Genomic DNA, 19,312 nt, shown 5'->3' with positions numbered 1-19,312 from the left:
TAGCAGCAACCCTCCCCAGCCCCAAATCGTTGCGCTCAAAACTGGGACGCAACCCTGGGGCCTTGTGGATGAAAAATATACTTCTGCCACAATGCTAGATTCGCTATGTCTTGCTTTCAGGGCACTAAGACTGCTAAAGTTGATCAACTAATATGGGCAATATTTGAATTGGCCATGGCCAAGCATGAGTAAGTGAAGTGGCCCAGGTTGACGAAAGGATTAAAAAATGTTATGCAAGGGGAAGAACCCAAAGGTATTTAAGTTTGATATCGGGGTTGAAGGCTGATAGCAGATGAGAGCACAGAGAATGGAGGACAAAGGTGGGAGGGCAGGTAAACATTAATGAACCAGCAACACTTTTGGTGGGGTTACTGGAGGCTTCTTTCGTGTTCTTGATGAAGTGGGGCAAGTTGCCTGAAGCATGACGATTATGGACATCTGTGGTGCAATTGTATTGAAGGCACAATGTAGACGTGGCTTGGAACACTGTGGTTGCTCTTCAGGAGTCATCAGACAGTGTGCAGGCTTTATTACCACTGTAGCTCTAGATGCAGGTAGTAGATGATTAGAGTAGGACTCGAAGTTCTGCAAGGATGGGCTGATGGAGGAAGTACAAACATGGGGTGCAAGGGTTGCAGGTGTCTCAAGAGTTTGCAAGGATGGTGGTTTGAAGGCCCTGAAGAGGTGGGAGTTGGAGGCACTGATTGCACATGGCTTAGCTCGAAGATCATGGAGAAATGCTTTTACTTTTCTTTTGTACAACACCAATTAAGTCCTAGAGAGGTGATAGTGTTTAGCATAACTGCAAAAGCATAGCATGTATTGACGAAGTAGGGTACATTGTGGCTTTGCTGAAAGATATGTTTTACGTGTGCAGTTGTAAAGGTTGTTTGGCAAGCAGTTAAGGCCTTTAATTCATGAAGTCATTTGATGCATCATGGAAACAAAGCCCCCCCCCCCCCCCACCCGTGATAATGAAAAGGTGTTACCTGGCAAGTTCTGAAGTGTGTTTTTTTAATAGGCACCGAAAACACTTTGCCCTAGGCAGTCTTATTGCTCGTTGCTGAATGTATATCTAGACAGCATTTGTTTTTATCTTAAACACTAAATCTTTTTGTACGTTTTGCAGAAAATTGTGTGTAATAACTGCATATTCACACTGCTTTCTGTTACCGGCTGGGACATCATAGCACTATAAACATATATAAGACACTAGTCCTCTAGTATGCCAACCAGAATTCAATTTGGTCTCTCTCTGGTCTCTCACACACAGACATCTGCAGTGAACGCATTATCCAACTGAGGTTTCATAACGTAAAATTAGTTTACTTGCATTTAGTTTTCACTTAAGGTGTGTGCATTATCTTATAAGCAGTTATCCATATATGAAAAACCAATAAAATTGTTACAGAATATTTTGCCCTTTTAGCCATGTCTTTTACCCACCCCCATACTTACTTGATCCCAGTCTCATGGCACTCAGCATCAAAGACCCAATATTTTATTATGGCCTTCAACCGCCATATACAAGACAGCTAAGATGTATCCCAGAAACACACCAGGTAGCATACACTAAACACATTGGTCTGAGTGCTATTCTGTACGCAACCCTTTAACTGAAAAAGCATCTCTTTGTTAGTTTAGTTTACATTTTGGACACCATCTTTGAAATAGGAGCTGAGCTTCCCTCAACCATCTGAATAAGAAAGCAGAAGCTTCCATGTGTTTTTGGTCAATCATTACAGAAATTGTACTGGAAAATACACCATTTTCCTTTAATTTTTAAACATTTTCTCGTGGGAGTACTCATCGAACTGTCGACTGAAACGTCAAACTTGTATGCAAGACGTGCTTATGCGCTAAAGTTCGCTAACTGGTCCAACGCCCCATCACTTTCTAAGTTCCACCAGACACCACTGGATTTTGTTTCTAAAATTTCTTCTTTAATCGTATTTGGCTAGCTTGTGACAACTGGTTCCTGTATTAAGATCAAATAAACTTCTCTACTGGCCACGATGGACAAGGAGAGTGAGCCCAAAATATTCTGTGCTACCATTATCCCCACTATAGCTGTAAGCCATTGCTGGAAGGCACAGACATCCTTAGGAAGTAGTCTTTTAGAGAGTAATAACAACATTGCCTTTAGTGTGTTTCACAATAGACCTTCAAAATGGTACAGAGTGGAAAGTCATGCCAACATGTGTCAACTCAGACATATTGATGCCATTTCAGATTCCAAATAATCCAGGACATAAAATAAATCATTTTGTACATCTGATTAATTTTCTTGAGGGGAGGTTAGGTACATTGAGTTACTGTACACGTACCCTAATCAGAGGAATAACCTGTATTAATCAGTCGAAAGAGTAGTAATGCAACCTACTGCAATGTTATACAGGTGACAACTTTCACTTCCCATAACCCTGACATGAGGCGGAATTGTGAGAAAACCTTCAAAAAGGACTACTGGAATTTTAAATTCATCCTCTGGATCTGGGTGGGTCCCTTTCAGCTGCTTGGCATTCAAAACCACTAAACTTGTACATGAATGTCCATCTTGTATGCACGTGGGCAACACATTTTAATTCATATCTGAATCTTACGTAGTAAATCTCAGACACTTCCCCTATTGCAGAGTACAAATAAAAATAAACTGGAACTTGGGTGTCATTTGCACACGTGTACAGAAGATTGCTACCATCGAGCTTCTAAAATAGTTGCTTAAAAAGCCAGGTTTTACCTTGGTTTATCTGGATAAATGTTCGCATAGCGACTCCATTCATTCTTTGAAATAGAATAAAGCCAGGCATCACCTAAAAAGAACATATGGTCTTCAACAGTTAAATAAATTGCATTACATATGTTATAAAGCTTTTACAATCTCCTAAATTAACAATCTGATCATGGAAATCAATAAAAAAAAATCAACAGCCTCTTATGAAATGTATTCCTTAATATAAACCATCTTTGTATTTAATCGTTACCAATCACAAAGATGAGTACAGTTTTCACAGTATATTAATTCTGCTAAGAACACACTAGGTAATAGCCCGGCTCACTGGCACAGCAGAGTAGGCTCATTCAATGTATCACTTTGATGTTGCTATTTTTTTCCCCAAATGCACATTGTTCAGCATGAAAGATTGAGCACCTCCATATTTCCCAAAGTTTAAAAAAAAAATTCTTTTTATTTTCAGATTAATTAAACAAACGCGGCCAACGAGATACATGTTAGAGTCTGTTACAACACCAGAGTTACAATGACATTATAGTATAATCTTAACAGATACAGCTGTTGGAGAATCAGTTTTCATTCTATATCATCATCATCATCAATTTATTGTGTGATTAATTAAAATCTTTACAATGTTTATCAACAATAAAAACTGTGCAACAACAATTTTAAAATACAATTAAAAATGAAATAGAGTCTAGTTATTGTATATCAAAAATAGTTTCTGTTCTCGATTTACTTGTTAAAAATGCGACCAAGAACCGTTTGTTTCAATATTGTCTTTTGGTTTCTCATTATGTCTGTTCCTTTTCTAGTATCTCCTCTGTTGCCTTGGCCAAAAATTTGAGTCCCCGACATGAAAGGATGGGTGAGACTCCGCTTAGCCAGCATATAACGGCCTGCCTGCAGGTGCGGATTTTCAGTGTGTTGAAGAATGCCCGAAGATATCTTCTTCTTAGGACCTGCAACGCGGGACATACACATAGTATGTGTGACACTGTTTCGTTCTTGTAACCGCACAGTCTACAGTTGGCACTTTCTGATTTTTGTTTCCAGGAAGGCATTAGATCTTTTGAAAAGTGCATGCCCAGGCGATATACTATTAGCGTTTTTTTAGTTGTTGGCAGTAGTGTTGGGCTAGGAAAACTTGCGGTTTTTGGGCGGTGTAAGAGTTTACTACTGTCCAAGCGGGTCTTCGTTTACTTAGAGTTCTTTTGTCTTCGAGCAAGGAAGTCTTTTTTGCCGAACCGTTTGCTATTTTACAGAACTGCTTATGGTCAACATTTTTTTTCCACACTTCGTGGAGGCCCAATGTTGTCAAACTCTGATTGAGGAATTCTCCCCATTGATTAGAGTTCGGCCTTGCTACCAAAAAGTTTATTTCCTCCCAACATAAGTTGTCCAGTGACTCTCTGGGTGCGGATCGGATCTTATGGCAGAATTTTACAAATGTGGACTTCGACCTAATGACTTGGTTTTGTAAGCCGAATTCTAATCGAACTTGGGCTGGCGATGCTGCGTTTGGCAACTCAAACACCACTTTATATATTTTATTTTGTAGGTTATTTAGGATTGTTGATTCGCTTCCGAGCCATCCGATTAGTCCATAAGACAGGGTTGGAATAATTTGAGCAGCCATAACTTTGAGTAGATGCGTTTAGTTTGGGCCTCCCACTGTCTTTTGCAATTGCCTGTATGCGTATATTAGTGATTGCGCCTTCCCTCTTAGAACCTGTATGTGTCTTTTTTTTGTATTGCCCCGTTCGATGGTCATCCCCAAGTATTTATACGAGTCCTGCTCTTCAAGAAGAGAATTGTTGAACGACCAAGTATATTTCAGTTTCTTACCCTCTGAGATTTGGAGCACTTTGGTTTTGTTTTTGTTCAACTCCAGGTTTTCCTCTGCTAAATACGAAACTAACGTGTTCACTAAGCGTTGAAGTCCGACAGGTGTTTTGCTTTGTAAGACTATATCGTCAGCGTACTGCATTATGGGCACGGGGACGTTACCAAGTTTTGGAACATGACTTTCTGTTGCGTCTATTTTTCGTCCGATCTCGGCAAGATATAGGTTAAAAGACTGGGGACAAGGACGCAGCCTTGTTTTAATCCATCCTGTGTCTCGATTTTGTGAGTAAGGCTGCTACCGTTCCCTTGCTTGACCTTCGCCCAAGTCTCACTGTATAGGCTGGTAATTGCGTTTATTAGATAGTCCGGCATCCCCCACTCTCTTAGTTTGCTCCACAGCCTAGTCCTGCTTACATGGTCTAAGGCTGATTTGAAACCTGGGGATTATTTTTGTTACTGATTCCCAGTCCTGCAGCTCTTTCAACAGGCACGAGGCGTACAGTTTGGCTTCAATGTCAATTAATGAAATTAGTCGATAATTTCCTGGCTCTTTCCGGTCCCCTTTCTTAAAGATTGGATGGATGATGTTTCCTCTCCATGTTTCCAGAAGAGTTCCTTTTTTTAAGACGTAGTTGAAGAGTGTAGATAAGAGATCGGCCCAGAAGTCCATGTTTGTTTTGTAAACTGCAGTTGGAATGCCGTTCGGCCCAGGGGCCCCTTCTGATTTTAATTTTTGAATTAGCCTTTTTATTTGGTCCTGTGTGATCGGTAATTCTTCACATTTGAACTTAGATTCAGCGATGAGACTGTCGTGTGAATTTTTGTAGTAAGCCTTGCTCTCCATTGGCCTCCCTTGGTGTTTTTTTTTTCATTTCTTTGGGGATCCTTTGTTAGGTAAAGGTTTTTCACATATGTCTCCCATTCCGTTTTGCTGATCCCGGGATCCTGTTGCAGTGTCTGACCCAGGTTTAGTTCGTTGATGATTACCCAGAACTCTCTAGAGGATGCTTTTTTGCTGGAAATCAGTAGCTTTGTCCATACCCTTTCTTTGTATTGGCCTTTTGCTTCCCATAGTTTTTTTCGATAAACCTTTCTCTTGTTTCTGAGTTCTGTAATGTTTGTACCTTGACCCTTTGCAGCCGCTCGTTGGGCCTTGGCTAATTTTCTTTTTTCTTGTTTTAGATCAGCGTTAAACCAGGGTGCTGGTTTTCTTATTTGTTCACTGTTTGCTCTAGGCAGTGTTGAGTGGTTTTTCTTTATTTCCTCCAACAAGTTTTCCCAGTTGTTTATTGGGTCTCCGTTGTCAAGGGTCTCATGTTTCAGCATAAAGTTGGTGGCCGTGGTCAAGATTTTTTTGAGTGTCTCCGCCCCTCCATTTTATTTTTCGCAGATTGAATTTTTCTGTTTCTTGATTTAATGAACTTATTCTCTCGGCTCTAGGTGCGATGATGTCCAACCTCAGGATTTGTGGGTAATGATAGCTTTCCAAGCGCTGGACTATTAATTATTCCATGATTACATTTATCAGGGTCGTTGATACAAGTGTGAAGTCTACAGTCGATTTGACATAGCCGCTCACGTAAGTGGGACGCGGTTGAATCTGGCCTTCTTTTTTTTTACTAGTTAATATTGTTAGGCCCATTGTTGCTATTTTCCCCAGTTCCTTTGTTGAGGACTCCGCTACTGCCCCTTTTTCTCTGTTCGTTCTGCTCCTCTTGGTGCAGAGTAGATTAGAATTAAATTATCCTGAAATTATCATGGAGCTTTGTTTGTTGGTTTTTTGTAGGGTTTTGATAAGAGTTAACAGTGTTTCAAGTTTTTCCTTTTTTGCTTTCCGGTCTGGATGTATATAAATGTTTAAGATTAGCAATTGTTACTGAGGCTGAATTGTGATTTTTATTACTTGAACCCAGTTTAACCCAACATCCAGTGTTTCCTGAGTCCAATTATATTTCTGAGAAACTAGAATTGTTAGACCACCCCGGGGGTGACCGTGTCTTGCGTGCTTTTCTGCGAGTACGTGATGGTCCGTGAATCCTGGAAATCCTAGTTGTGTCAGGTTCCAGGTTTCTTGTAGGAGTATTATGTCCAAGTTGTCAAAAAAAAATTGAGTTTCGTGATCTTGCTCCATGGAGCTAAAACTGTGCACGTTCCGAGAGCATAGGTTGATTGGATCTACAGTTGTTTTTTCTTCTGTCTGCCGATTGAACGTTTTCTGGTTTTGAATGTTTTCTCAGTTCTAGGAGCCCTTTTCGCTGGGTTCTGTTGGGATCCATGACCAGTCCTGGTTACTGCTGTGAAGCCGGTATGTAATTGACTGATTTTTTAAGGTGGTTTTTGTTTCTGTTCCTTTCCCAGGAGCGGTTGCTCGGGCTGTGTGTAGACATGATTTCGTTTGGGGCCTTTGGGGCTCCTTGCCCTTTTGGTAATCTGGGCTATTGTGGAGGGGGTGAGGGTATTTCGGCTGCTTATGTTGAAGTATTTTGATCCCCCAGTTCTTGAATGTTTCTTTATGTGCATAGATTTTAGCTGCAAGCTCTTTTGATTTCCAAGTAGTAACTGAGTATTCTGTTCCTGGCCTTCCCCTGTTTTGCTGGAACTCTAATGCTTCCATATCCAGGCAAACTATTCCTTTAAGGTACGGAATTTCCTTAAGTAGTTTTAAGATGTTTCCTCTATTGAGGGTATCATGCCTTCCTTTTGTTTCGAATTCTGGAATAAAAGTTACGACTGGTTCAATTTCGTCTGGTGTTAGTGTTACATTTTCCAGCTGCGGTGTTTCGTTGTTTTCTGTTCTCGAAGACCCTCTTGTATTGGTGTTTTCTTTTTCGTTAGCTGATGGTATCTCCCTACTTGTTTCTGTTTGCTTCATAAATCTATTACCTGTACATTGAGCTGGTTGCTCGTGTTCGGGCTGGTATCTTTTTGCTGTGACATTCCTACCTGTTGCGTTAGTCGTAATCTTTAAGGCTCTCTCTTCTTGTTCGCGTTGACAGGTGTTTTGTTCCCATACGACCGTACCTCGGTTTTTGTTCTGGTACTTTTTGTCAGGTTTGCATGTTTCCTCTTCATCTTTTCTTTGCGAAGTGGACAAGTTGGACTGTGTGGTGCCAGCTTCAATGAAAATGGCCAGTTCTTTGTCCTGGTCATTTGGGCCGTTCTCTCCTGAAGTTCTTGTTCGAGGGCTTTCCTTTATGTTGCGTCTAGGTTTACTTGTGTCTTCGGTTGATTGTTTGCGTTCCGTTGGCTCATCAAGGGGTTTTAGTTCTGGTTTTTGTATTGCTTCCGCCTTTACGGAGTTCTCAAAAGAAAAGCTTACCCTTTCCAGTTTTTGTTGGTCCTGACTACTGTCTGGAGTTTTAAGCCTGTCCTTTTTTGCTTCAGGTTCTTGGCTTACTTTTTTTGTGAACATTGGGAAAATGTGTTCTGTGGGACCAATGAGTTTTTTATTTTGCTTTGGCCGTGCCTTCCTTGCTCTTTTTCGTTGTCGTTTTGTTAATTTGTCCTGTTGCTCGGTCGGAAGAGTGGGCGAACCTTCGTGGATTTGCTCTTCTTGAGTTTCCTGCGCCCTTGCTTCTTGGCCTTTGTTTGGTTTCTTCTCTACCCCTTTGGGGGGTCGGTCCTAAAGTTGGCTTCCGGATTGACCGTTTGGTATTCCATCCTTTTGGTTGTTTTCCTTGTTTTCGGGGTTTCTATTTTGTTCACCGGTGTATTTGACTACACCGAAGATGTCAGTTAGAATCTCTGGAAGGGTGGCCAGTTTTTCAATTATGCTGCCACAGTTGCAGCGGCTAATTTTTGCATACTTTTTTGTATGGGATCTGTTTCCTAAATTTGTGCGGTCCGTACTTTTTTTTGAGTTATTAACCTCGGTTTCCTTCTTTGATAGTGAGGTTAATATTGTGTCGACTTTAGAGCTTATTTTGGAAATGTGCTCAGCGATGATGTTTATTAGGTCTATTTGTACTTCCATCTTGTCCGATTGGAAGTTTAGTGCTTTTATTGCTTGAACCAATGTATTAATTAGGGATTTCCCCCAAATTGGATTTTATTGGGGACCGACTCCGTTTCCTAAAATCGCGCTGGACTGTTCTATCCTGCTTGCCGATGAAATTAGAATGGGGTCCGACTGGGCTTGGTTTGTTACCTCGTTACTGACACTACTGGTGTCGTCAATCATTATTCTTTGGCTACTATCGTGATCCTTTGAGTTTCGTGGTGTTGAGGCCTTCTGCTCATGGGTGCACCCCTTTATGGGGGAAGATTCAGTAAGGGATTTCTCAAATTCTAGTGCTCTTTTTGTTTTTTTCATAGCTGTTGTAATCCGCATTGGGGTGTTTGTGGTTGCAGCGGGCTTTTCAATCTCTGTCTCCCCGTCGAGTTTCTGACTTAATGGATCTCCCAGGTCCACCTCTTCTGCTGGTTTCTTGTTATTAGTATTCTCTTTGTAACTTGTGTTTTGTAAGCTTGATTTGGCGAAGAGATTTTCTAGCGAGTCTAGGCCTTGTGTTGATGACAAATACGTTTTTAGGTTGTTCATGGCCTTTGTTTCTTGAATACGTGAGTGAGTTACGGGTTTGCTGTCTTCTTAAAGACCATTTTCTCAGAGGGACTAAATGTGTTATGTATTTGGGCCTGGACCGTTTCTGTCTGTTTTTTCTTGGTGTTGGTTTTCAGTGTGTTACCAGAATTGCCTTGAATAATTTCCTGAGTAGTTCGGTTATGTTGCTTTGTTTCCTTGCTTGGAACCCTTAATCCATGCAACGATTTGGATGTATCCGGTAATATTGGGCTCGGGAGATTTTGCGACTCTGCTGTTGCTGAGAAAATAGCTGAGACCGGGTCTTTCAGAAAGAAAAATGTGTTAATTTTTTGTTGCCCGTGTTTTCGTGACGCTGAACCGGAATTCTCCGGAATTGCCACCAGCTTTCCCGTTTCTTGCCTCTCCCTTGATCCCTCGAACTCTCCGTCAGATGGCGAAATTGAGGGCTCTTTAGGGATTGTTTTTAGGTTGTTTTTTTTTGCTTTTAAATGAGAGTGGTTTGCCTTTTGGTTCCGGATCTCATTCTGATGGCTTATGTGGGGGCGGTGCGGAGGCGGTGTTGTTGTCACAACGCTGTCACGGGTCTCACAGATCTCACAGCGCTCACACCAGCCTACCCGCCCGCACAACCGTAGCTCCTCACGGCTTGTACCTGCACTCAGATCCTAGTTGCGTGCCCCTAGCTCTGGATCTGGAGCTTAGGAGGCTCTTCTCCTCTTCCTTGTTAGTGTTTGGCGGTCTCTTCTAGTGAGCTCCTAGTTAGCTGTTGAGTACTCTTTGTTTCTGCGACTGTTGCTGTAACTATAGATGTGGCAGGGATTTGTGCTGCGTATGTTCCATGACGGAGATTGCTACACTCCGACGTTGCTCTCGCGCTTGACGCTATCTCTCCCCTCCTTAACGATGATTATAGTGTTGGCGTAGTGATTGTGAATTGTTGTGGATTGTTGAAGTTTTCCGGGTCCTGCCTAGCCCTCGGTATTTGGGGGGGGGTCCCCCCCATCCTTGATGGTGGTTATGGTGATGGCGTCGTGGTTATCGTGGTGGCAGGGGCGGTGTTGTTGTTACAGCGCTTGCACGGCGCACGGCGCTCACACTGCCCCTCTGCCCGCTCACTCGTTCTTAACACCGCAAAGCTGGTTCTCCTCTCCTCTGATCTCCTTTGTTGCCAATGGAGGAGGCTGCGTTGGCGTCGGTGGCGGCGGTGTTGTTTTCACAGCGCTGCCACAGCGCTCACACCGCCCACCGCTCGCTCGCTCGCCTTTCTCAGCTGCCCACCCACCCAGTAACTCCGGTAACTCCTTACCGCCAAGTACTTGTGTTCGGGCTCGGGCTCACGATCGCGTAACGGCTCTCACAGGGGCTCCCCGGAATTCCTCCTTGAACCGACCGCCGCGGCAGTAGAAAACCGCAGAATACCGCAGAGTATCCGCAGAATATCTGCACCTCCCCGGCAGAAAACGGCAGGTGTCGGCTGGAGACCGCACCTCGCCCGGGAGCACTTCTCAGCACTGGAGCACAGCTCTCTGGCTCGCTAGCTCTCTTGCTCTCTAGCGCCCTCTCAGTTTTCATTCTATATCTTCTACGCCAGTCTGTTGGGCTAGCGGGGCTCACAGATGTTACCTCTGAAATCCTTCCAGCACGACCACACCTCCCCCCATTTCCACGGGCACCCCCGCGCCTTATACACAGTCTTTTCCTGCAGCATACACCAGTCCATGTCATTTTGCCAGTCTACTAGTTTCGGCGGGGTAGGGGCACCCCATAAACGGGCGATGTTTCTTTTTGCCACCATTTGTCCAAGTGTGACCCAAATTTTCCCTTTAGCAGGCAGGTCCGTGGGCTCCCAGACGTTCAATAGGCATCTCTTAGCCTCTGGGCGTATGTCCACACCCCATACTTCTTGCATGCACTGCACCACACGTCTCCAGAATCTTCGCACCATTGGGCAGTATATGGAAGAAAGAGCCCGTCTCACCACAGCCCCTCCTGCATAGCCCCAACCCCCCTCCCCATTAACTGTAGTCTTGTGCAGGAGATATACACCCTGTGCAGTATTTTAAGTTGGATAAGCCTAAGTCTGGCCGAAATCGCCACCTCCCTAGGGGAGGCCAGCGCATACATCCATTCTTCTTCGTCGAACTCTAACCCATCAGCAACCCATCTCTCTTTAAGTGGAAGGAGCGGGTCAGGGGGATTATTAATCAATTTTTTATATGTGAGGGAGATGGCATGTTCTGGCATGTGTCCATCTAGCAGTCTGTCTTCGAGCGGGGAGGCTGGAGGTATTTTTGTCCCTGGCGGTATGTTTGACTGGAGGGAGTGTCTGATTTGCATGTACCTGAAGTATTCAGTTTGTGCTAATTTGTATGTTTTCTTGCAAGTGGACGAAGGAATGCACCCCCTTGGGACCCCACAAATCTTTAATCTGTGAGATACCAATGAGGTCCCAGTTGCGGAACCCCTTTGTGCGTCCCAAGTTACCCAGTTTTTCGGACGCCCATAGTGGAGTAGCCATGGTAAGGATATTTGACCAACCGAGCTTCCGCTGCGCTATGTGCCATATTTGCACTGAGTGTTTTGTAGGTCCTGTGAGGTGGCATTTACCAGGTTTGGAATAGAGTGCAATTTCATAATTCCCCCCGGGAAGTAGCCATCTGTCCATCCCATAACCCGGGTCGCAACCGTCGCTATACGTCCCTTGGTTAATCGCAGAGAGGTGCGCGGCCCAGTAATATTTGCGGGTGTCAGGGAGGGCTATCCCTCCATCATACCATCCAAGTGTAAGTTTATGTAATACTATTCTAGGCGTGCCTGCCCAGAGGAGGTCTCGTTGCGCCGCTTCAATTGCTACAAAATAAGAGTTAGGTACCAGGTCCGGATAATTTTGAAGAGCATAGAGAAATCTTGGCAGTGCCATCATTTTAAAAAGGGCCGCGCGGCCCAAAAAGGACAATGGAAGTTGCTGCCAAGATTTAGCATCGCGTTGGAGACGTCTCAGGGGCGGTAGTAGATTCCTTTCATAAATCTTAGTCTTATCGGTGGAGACAAAGACTCCACGATAATTGAAACCATCCTCTGCCACTGTGATTGGGCAGGTGCTGGGGAGCCTTGGGGGGTTGCCATGGAGGACGTAAAGGTGAGATTTGTCCCAGTTGATACGGAATCCAGAATTCCTCCCGAAACTCGTGAGAATATCAAGTGCCGCCAAGATGGACCTTCGTGGTTTGGTGAGGTATAGGAGGATATCGTCGGCGTATAGGGAGATCTTGTCCTCCCATCCATCCGCCCATTTTATCCCTTTGAGGTAGACGTCTTGCCTGATCCATGCAGCAAGTGGTTCGAGGGAAAGTGCAAATAGAAGGGGGGAGAGTGGGCAGCCCTGTCTGGTCCCTCTCTCAAGAGTGAAAACCTCAAGTTCAAGTTCAAGTTCGGGCATTTATATAGCGCACTACTCACCCAGAGGGTCTCAAGGCGCTAGAGGGAGGGGTTCACTATTTGTCGAATAGCCAGGTTTTCAGTTCTTTTCTGAAGGAGATGTGGTTCTGAGTAAGGCGGAGGTGGGTGGGGAGTGAGTTCCAGGTCTTGGCAGCCAGGAAGGAGAATGATCTGCCACCCATGGTGGTTTTTCGGATGCGCGGGACTGCAGCGAGGGCTTGATTGGATGATCTTAGTTGGCGGGTGGGAATGTAGAAGGACAGTCGGGTGTTGAGGCATTCGGGTCCCAGATTATAAAGGGCCTTGTGTGCGTGGGTAAGGAGGCGGAAAGTAATTCTCTTGTTGACGGGAAGCCAGTGGAGGTTTTTTAGGTGTCCGGTGATGTGTTCTTGGCGCGGGATGTCTAATATGAGTCTCGCTGACGCGTTTTGGATACGCTGGAGCTTTTTCTGCAATTTTGTTGTAATTCCGGCGTAAAGTGTGTTGCCATAGTCTAGTCGACTCGTGACCAGTGCATGGGTGACAGTCTTTCTTGTTTCGAGGGGGATCCAGCGGAAGATCTTTTTGAGAATGCGAAGGACGTTGAAGCAGGAGGACGATACGGCGTTGACTTGTCTGGACATTGAGAGAGAGGAGTCTAGAATAAAGCCAAGGTTACGTGCATGGTTTGTGGGTGTGGGTGCTGATCCCAAATCGGAAGGCCACCAAGAGTCGTCCCAAGCTGAGGGGGAGGATCCTAGGATGAGCACCTCCGTTTTGTCTGAGTTGAGTTTGAGACGGCTCTGTTTCATCCATTCGGCTACTTCTTTCATACCTTCGTGAAGATTGGTTTTGGCGGTGTTGGGGTCTTTGGTGAGGGAAAGGATTAGCTGGGTGTCGTCGGCGTAGGAGATGATGTTGAGGTTGTGTTGACGTGCGATGGAGGCAAGAGGACTCATGTAGACGTTGAAGAGGGTGGGACTGAGTGAGGAACCTTGAGGTACGCCGCAGATGACTTCGGTGGGCTCTGAGTAGAATGGGGGGAGTCGGACTCTCTGGGTTCTCCCAGCTAGGAAAGAGATGATCCAGTCCAAGGCTTTTCCTTGTATGCCTATGTTGTTGAGGCGTTGTATGAGGGTGCTGTGACAGACAGTGTCGAAGGCGGCGGAGAGGTCGAGTAGAATGAGGGCCACTGTTTCTCCGTTGTCTAGGAGTGCTCGGATGTCGTCGGTCGCCGCAATGAGGGCGGTTTCGGTGCTGTGTTTGGCTCGAAAGCCGTTCTGTGAGGGATCCAGGGAGTTGTTGGATTCAAGGAAGGCGGCGAGTTGGCTGTTGACGGCTTTCTCGATGACTTTGGCCGGGAAAGGGAGGAGTGATATGGGTCGGTAGTTTTTCAGTTCTGAGGGGTCTGCTGTGGGTTTTTTCAGAAGGGCGCTGAGTTCGGCGTGTTTCCAGATTTCTGGAAAGGTGCCAGAGTTGAAAGAGCAGTTGATGACATCGCGGAGTTGGGGAGCGATGATGGAGTCAGCTTTGTTGAAGATGTAGTGGGGACAGGGGTCAGAAGGCGAGCCAGAGTGGATTGAGTTCATGAGGCGAATGGTGTCTTCAGTGGTGATTGGGTTCCAGGAGCTGAGGTTGTTAGTTGGAGGGGTGGGATCTGGAGGGGGTGGGGCGGGTTGGTCACTGGGAGTATTCTTGAAGCTGTTGTGGATGTCGGCAATTTTGTTGTAGAAGAAGGAGGATAGCGCATCGCAGAGGTCTTGGGAGTTAGTGATGTCGTTGGATGCTGCGGAAGGGTTGGTGAATTCTTTGACGATATTGAAGAGTTCCTTGCTGTTATGAGAATTGTTGTCGAGACGGTCCTTGAATGCTGATTTCTTGGCGGATCGAATCAGTTGGTGGTGTTTGCGGGTGGCTGTCTTGAGGGAGGCCATGTTGTCTGGGGTTGGTTCTTTTCTCCAATTCTTCTCCAGGGTGCGGCATGTCTTCTTGGATTTTTTAAGGTCATCATTGAACCATGGAGCCTTTTTGCTGGATGATTTCAACTGGTGTTTTTTCAGGGGTGCTAGTTCGTCCGCACTGTGGGTAATCCATTGCCTGAGGTTGGTGGCCGCTTGGTCCGGGTCCATTGCTAGGGTGGGAGGGTTTTGGTTGAGTGATGTGAGGAGTTCGTCGGTGGTGATTTTATTCCATTTTCTCCGGGGAATGGGTTGTGGACGGTTGTGGGATAGGGTGGTTTTGTAGTTGAAGTGAACACAGCTGTGATCCGTCCAGTGGAGAGCTGTAGTGCGATCGAAGGAGATGTGCTTGCTGGAGGTGAAGATAGGGTCGAGTGTGTGTCCGGCTGTGTGAGTGGGGGTGTCAACAAGTTGTTTGAGTCCGAGATTGGACAGGTTGTCCAGAAGGGTGGTGGTGTTGTTGTCGAGTATGTTTTCAAGGTGGTAGTTGAGGTCTCCTAGAAGAATGTAGTTCTCGGAGGCGAGGGCGTGCGGGCTGACAAAGTCTGTGATGTCGTCGCTGAATTGAGATCGGGTGCCTGGAGGCCTGTATATGAGGGTGCCTCTAAGGGTGGTCCTGGGGTCGGTGTGGATCTGAAAATGGAGATGTTCGGCGGTTACAAGATTGTCGTCAGAGCTGGTTGTGATTTTGATGGTGTTTCTATGGACGATGGCGATGCCTCCTCCAGTTTGATTGATGCGGTCTTTTCGAATGATCTTGTAAGTGTCCGGTATGGCTATGGCGATGTCGGGGGCAGAAGATGCGTTCATCCATGTTTCAGTAAGGAAGGCGATGTCAGGTGACGCAGTGTCGATTAGGTCCCAGAGTTCTGTTGCATGTCTGTGGACCGAGCGGGTGTTCAGTAGGATGCATTTCAGGCTGTTGAGTTCGGAGCTGTGTGTGGAGGAAGTGGGTTTGGTGAGGGTCCTGAAGCAGTTGAACTTGCAAGAGAGGCAGGCGAATGGGCCGTGGGTACGTCCTGGGGAAGCTTCGCAGCATAGTAGGGTGCGTCCGGGGTTGAGGGCGAGGAGAGTAGCGGCATCATATGTGACTCTAGAGGGTTGGGCGCGGCGGGGACCAGGGGGTATGGCGCTGGGCGCGGACGGGCGCAGACGGGCTTACCTTTGGCGCACCTTCGGCGCGACTGGGGCGCGGTCGCTGCGCGTGAACGCTGCGCGCGATAGCATCTGTCATAAGTGGTTGGGGAGGGGGGAGGGGCGAGGGAGGATCAGATGGGAGGCGGGTGCGTGGTGGAGGGGGCGGTCTCAGGGCAGAACAACAACAACAGAGCAAATGGCGGCTATAACGCGAGTTCAGACCGGGTTGGAGGAAGGAGCAGAGGTTGTAGCCAAAAACGATGAGAAATGGTGAACAAATGCAGGTTTAAGCAAAAGGATTACAATACAATCAATAAATGCAGGCACAGTTGAGCACAAGCAGGCAGGCACGTTCGAGCGCTTAACGAGGGCAGCAGCGCTATGCAGGCAAAAGAGAAAGTGAAGTGCAGCGTCAGGAAAGCTCAGCAGCGCAATGTGCACAATACCAGGCAGCTCAGGGCAGGAGTCAGCGAGGGCAGGAGGGAGCGACCGTTCTCAACGAGGTCGAGGTGGTCACAGCGCTATGGTGGGCAGGGGTGAGCTTACACACAAAGTGGGAGGGAGGATCAGATGGGAGGCGGGTGCGTGGTGGAGGGGGCGGTCTCAGGGCAGAACAACAACAACAGAGCAAATGGCGGCTATAACGCGAGTTCAGACCGGGTTGGAGGAAGGAGCAGAGGTTGTAGCCAAAAACGATGAGAAATGGTGAACAAATGCAGGTTTAAGCAAAAGGATTACAATACAATCAATAAATGCAGGCACAGTTGAGCACAAGCAGGCAGGCACGTTCGAGCGCTTAACGAGGGCAGCAGCGCTATGCAGGCAAAAGAGAAAGTGAAGTGCAGCGTCAGGAAAGCTCAGCAGCGCAATGTGCACGATACCAGGCAGCTCAGGGCAGGAGTCAGCGAGGGCAGGAGGGAGCGACCGTTCTCAACAAGGTCGAGGTGGACCTTGTTGTTAACCAACACCTGAGCTAGTGGCTCCGTGTATAGGAGACGGACCCATGCTGTAAAATTGGGGCCGAAGCCCAATTTACGAAGTACCGCGATCATGTAAGGCCATTCTATGGTGTCAAATGCCATGGTGGCGTCAAGCGAGACCACCACCGCATCTTCTTGCAACTTATGGCACTGCCCCAGCACCCCGTTAAGGCGGCGAATGTTAAGTGCCGTGTTGCGATGGGGCATGAACCCTGATTGATCTAGGGGCAGGACGGATTGAAGCCTATTTGCAAGCGTTTTTGCCAATATTTTGGGCTCAGCATTAAGCAGTGAGATAGGTCTGTATGAGGAACAGGACTCTCTCGGTTTGAATATATGACGTAATCCCGCATACCATCAGTCCGCATACCATCAGTCCCCAAAAAAAATCCCGCATGTACTATTAGGCCGCAAATTAAAATAACGAAAACTTTTAGAACGAATATGCCTTTAGCACGCATGCCTTTACAACGTAAAGGCATGCATGTTAAAGGTATACTCGTTGTAAAAGTTGTAAAGGTAAGTAAAAGTACACTACTCTACCCTACACTGTAATGTAATACCCAGCACGACCCCCAACACTACCATAAAGCACTTTACTACCCTATACAAACACTACAACAGTACCTTAATACACTACCCCCAGCATGACCCTACACAAACACTACAATACTACACTAAACCACTACACCCCCTAAACCCTAAAACACTACCCCTGCATGACCCTACACTACAACACTATCCAAAACCCTAAAACACTACACCCCAGCATGACCCTACACTACGCAAACACTACAACACTACCCTAAACCCTAAAACACTACACCCCAGCATGACCCTACACTACGCAAACACTACCCTAAACCCTAAAACACTACCCCCAGCATGACCCTACACTACGCAAACACTACAACACTACCCTAAACCCTAAAACACTAACCCCAGCATGACCCTACACTACGCAAACACTACAACACAACCCTAAACCACTACCCCCAGCATGACCCTACACTACGCAAACACTACAACACTACCCTAAACCCTAAAACACTACCCCCAGCATGACCCTACACTACGCAAACACTACAACACTACCCTAAACCCTAAAACACTACCCCCAGCATGACCCTACATTACGCAAACACTACAACACAACCCTAAACCACTACCCCCAGCATGACCCTACCCTATGCAAACACTACAACACTACCCTAAACCCTAAAACACTACCCCCAGCATGACCCTACACTACGCAAACACTACAACACTACACTACACAATCACTAACCCACGAAAAAATTAACACAAACCCACTTACCTCTCTCGTCATCGTGGTTTTCACAACGCAAATGCATTTACCATACATGCCTTTAAAACGTAATTCGTTGTAAAGGCATGCGAGATAAATGCACATGCATTTTGAAAAAATGCAGGGATAATGGTATGCGAGGTCAATGACCTTGCGGGATAATGGTATGCGGCCTGAAAGCCCACGGGATAAAAAATGCGGGAAAATGGCTGCAAACCTCTCGGTTTCCCTTCTTTTGGTATGGCCACAATAGTTGCTAGGCGTTGGTCTCGCGGCAGTAGTCCTACCTCTTTGCTTTCGTCAAACATGTTTTTAAGGTGTACACTGAGGGCGTCCGGCTTGAGCTTGTAAAGCTCGATTGGGAGGCCGTTAGGTCCGAGAGCCTTGCCTGGACGAAGGTCTTTTTTCGCACGCTCCAGTTCAGCTATGTCGAGTGGAGCCTCAAGGGCGTCTCGATCGATGTCAGATAGGTATGGCATACGAATGTCTGTCAGTAGGGCTACTGAGTCAGACCCCCGACTATAGACCTGATGGAAGTGCCGTGCAAATTCCGCCACTATTTCTCGGGGTTCCGTAACTATGGCCCCGGAGGCTGTTTGTATTTCTGGCACTACTTTATTGGCCTGTTGCATTTTATCAAGCCATGCTATAAGTTTCCCAGCTTTGTCGCCTTGATCGTATATCCTGCCCGCCTTGTGTCGAGCCATAGTTTGGGCCGCCTGCGTAACTAGTTCCCTATATTCCGTGGTTTTGAGTTGCAGCCGGTGTTGCACCCCCGATTCACTATTGTCACGTGCAGCCTCCTCCAGCACCATCAGGTCTGCTTCCATGGAGGTAATTTGTGCTTCCCTGTCCTTACGGCGGCCTGAGATGGCTGACAGAGCCTCTCCCCTAAGCACGGTCTTAAAGGCCTCCCACAGGGTTACAAAGGATCCTACCGACCCGACGTTATGGTCGAAGTACTGAGTTATGGAACGGGACAGCGTCTTCCTGAGCTCCTCGTTTTTGAAATGCCAGGCGTTTATTGGCGCGACGCAACCCTCCCTTCTAGTGATGTGTGTCAAGACTGGTGAGTGGTCGGAGATGCCACGGGCTAGGTGTGATGCCTCTTGTATGATCGTGTCCTGCTGTAGGGGAGTAAGAATATAGTCTAGGCGGGAGAATGAATGGTGCGGGCCGGAGAAGAATGTGAAGCGCCTATCAGTGGGGTGCATCAGTCGCCAAACGTCTGTGAGCCCAAAGGCCTCCAAGAAATCAGCTAGCCATTGTTGCCCTTGTGGAATGTCTCTGGGGGGTGTCTGTCCAGGGTTCCTGACACTACTGCATTGAAATCTCCCCCGATGACTAACTGACCGTCTGGGAGGGAGAGTAGGAGCTTACCCAGGT

General features: G+C 46.6%; 1 protein-coding gene across 1 annotated transcript in view; it reads right to left on the bottom strand.

Moving 5' to 3' along the window:
- The window catches only part of KLHDC2 (kelch domain containing 2), a 151,353-nt gene that overhangs the window by 12,450 nt on the left and 119,591 nt on the right, over positions 1-19,312 (bottom strand). Inside the window, exon 10 of the mRNA XM_078659710.1 lies at positions 2,741-2,813. Coding sequence (XP_078515836.1) covers positions 2,741-2,813 — 73 coding nt within the window. The remainder of the gene's footprint in view (positions 1-2,740; positions 2,814-19,312) is intronic.

This window comes from Lissotriton helveticus, chromosome 9 (assembly GCF_964261635.1).
Source record: "Lissotriton helveticus chromosome 9, aLisHel1.1, whole genome shotgun sequence".
Classification (NCBI taxonomy): domain Eukaryota; kingdom Metazoa; phylum Chordata; class Amphibia; order Caudata; family Salamandridae; genus Lissotriton; species Lissotriton helveticus.
The sequence above is the reverse complement of the archived record's forward strand: the minus strand, read 5'-3'. Positions and strand labels throughout refer to the sequence as shown.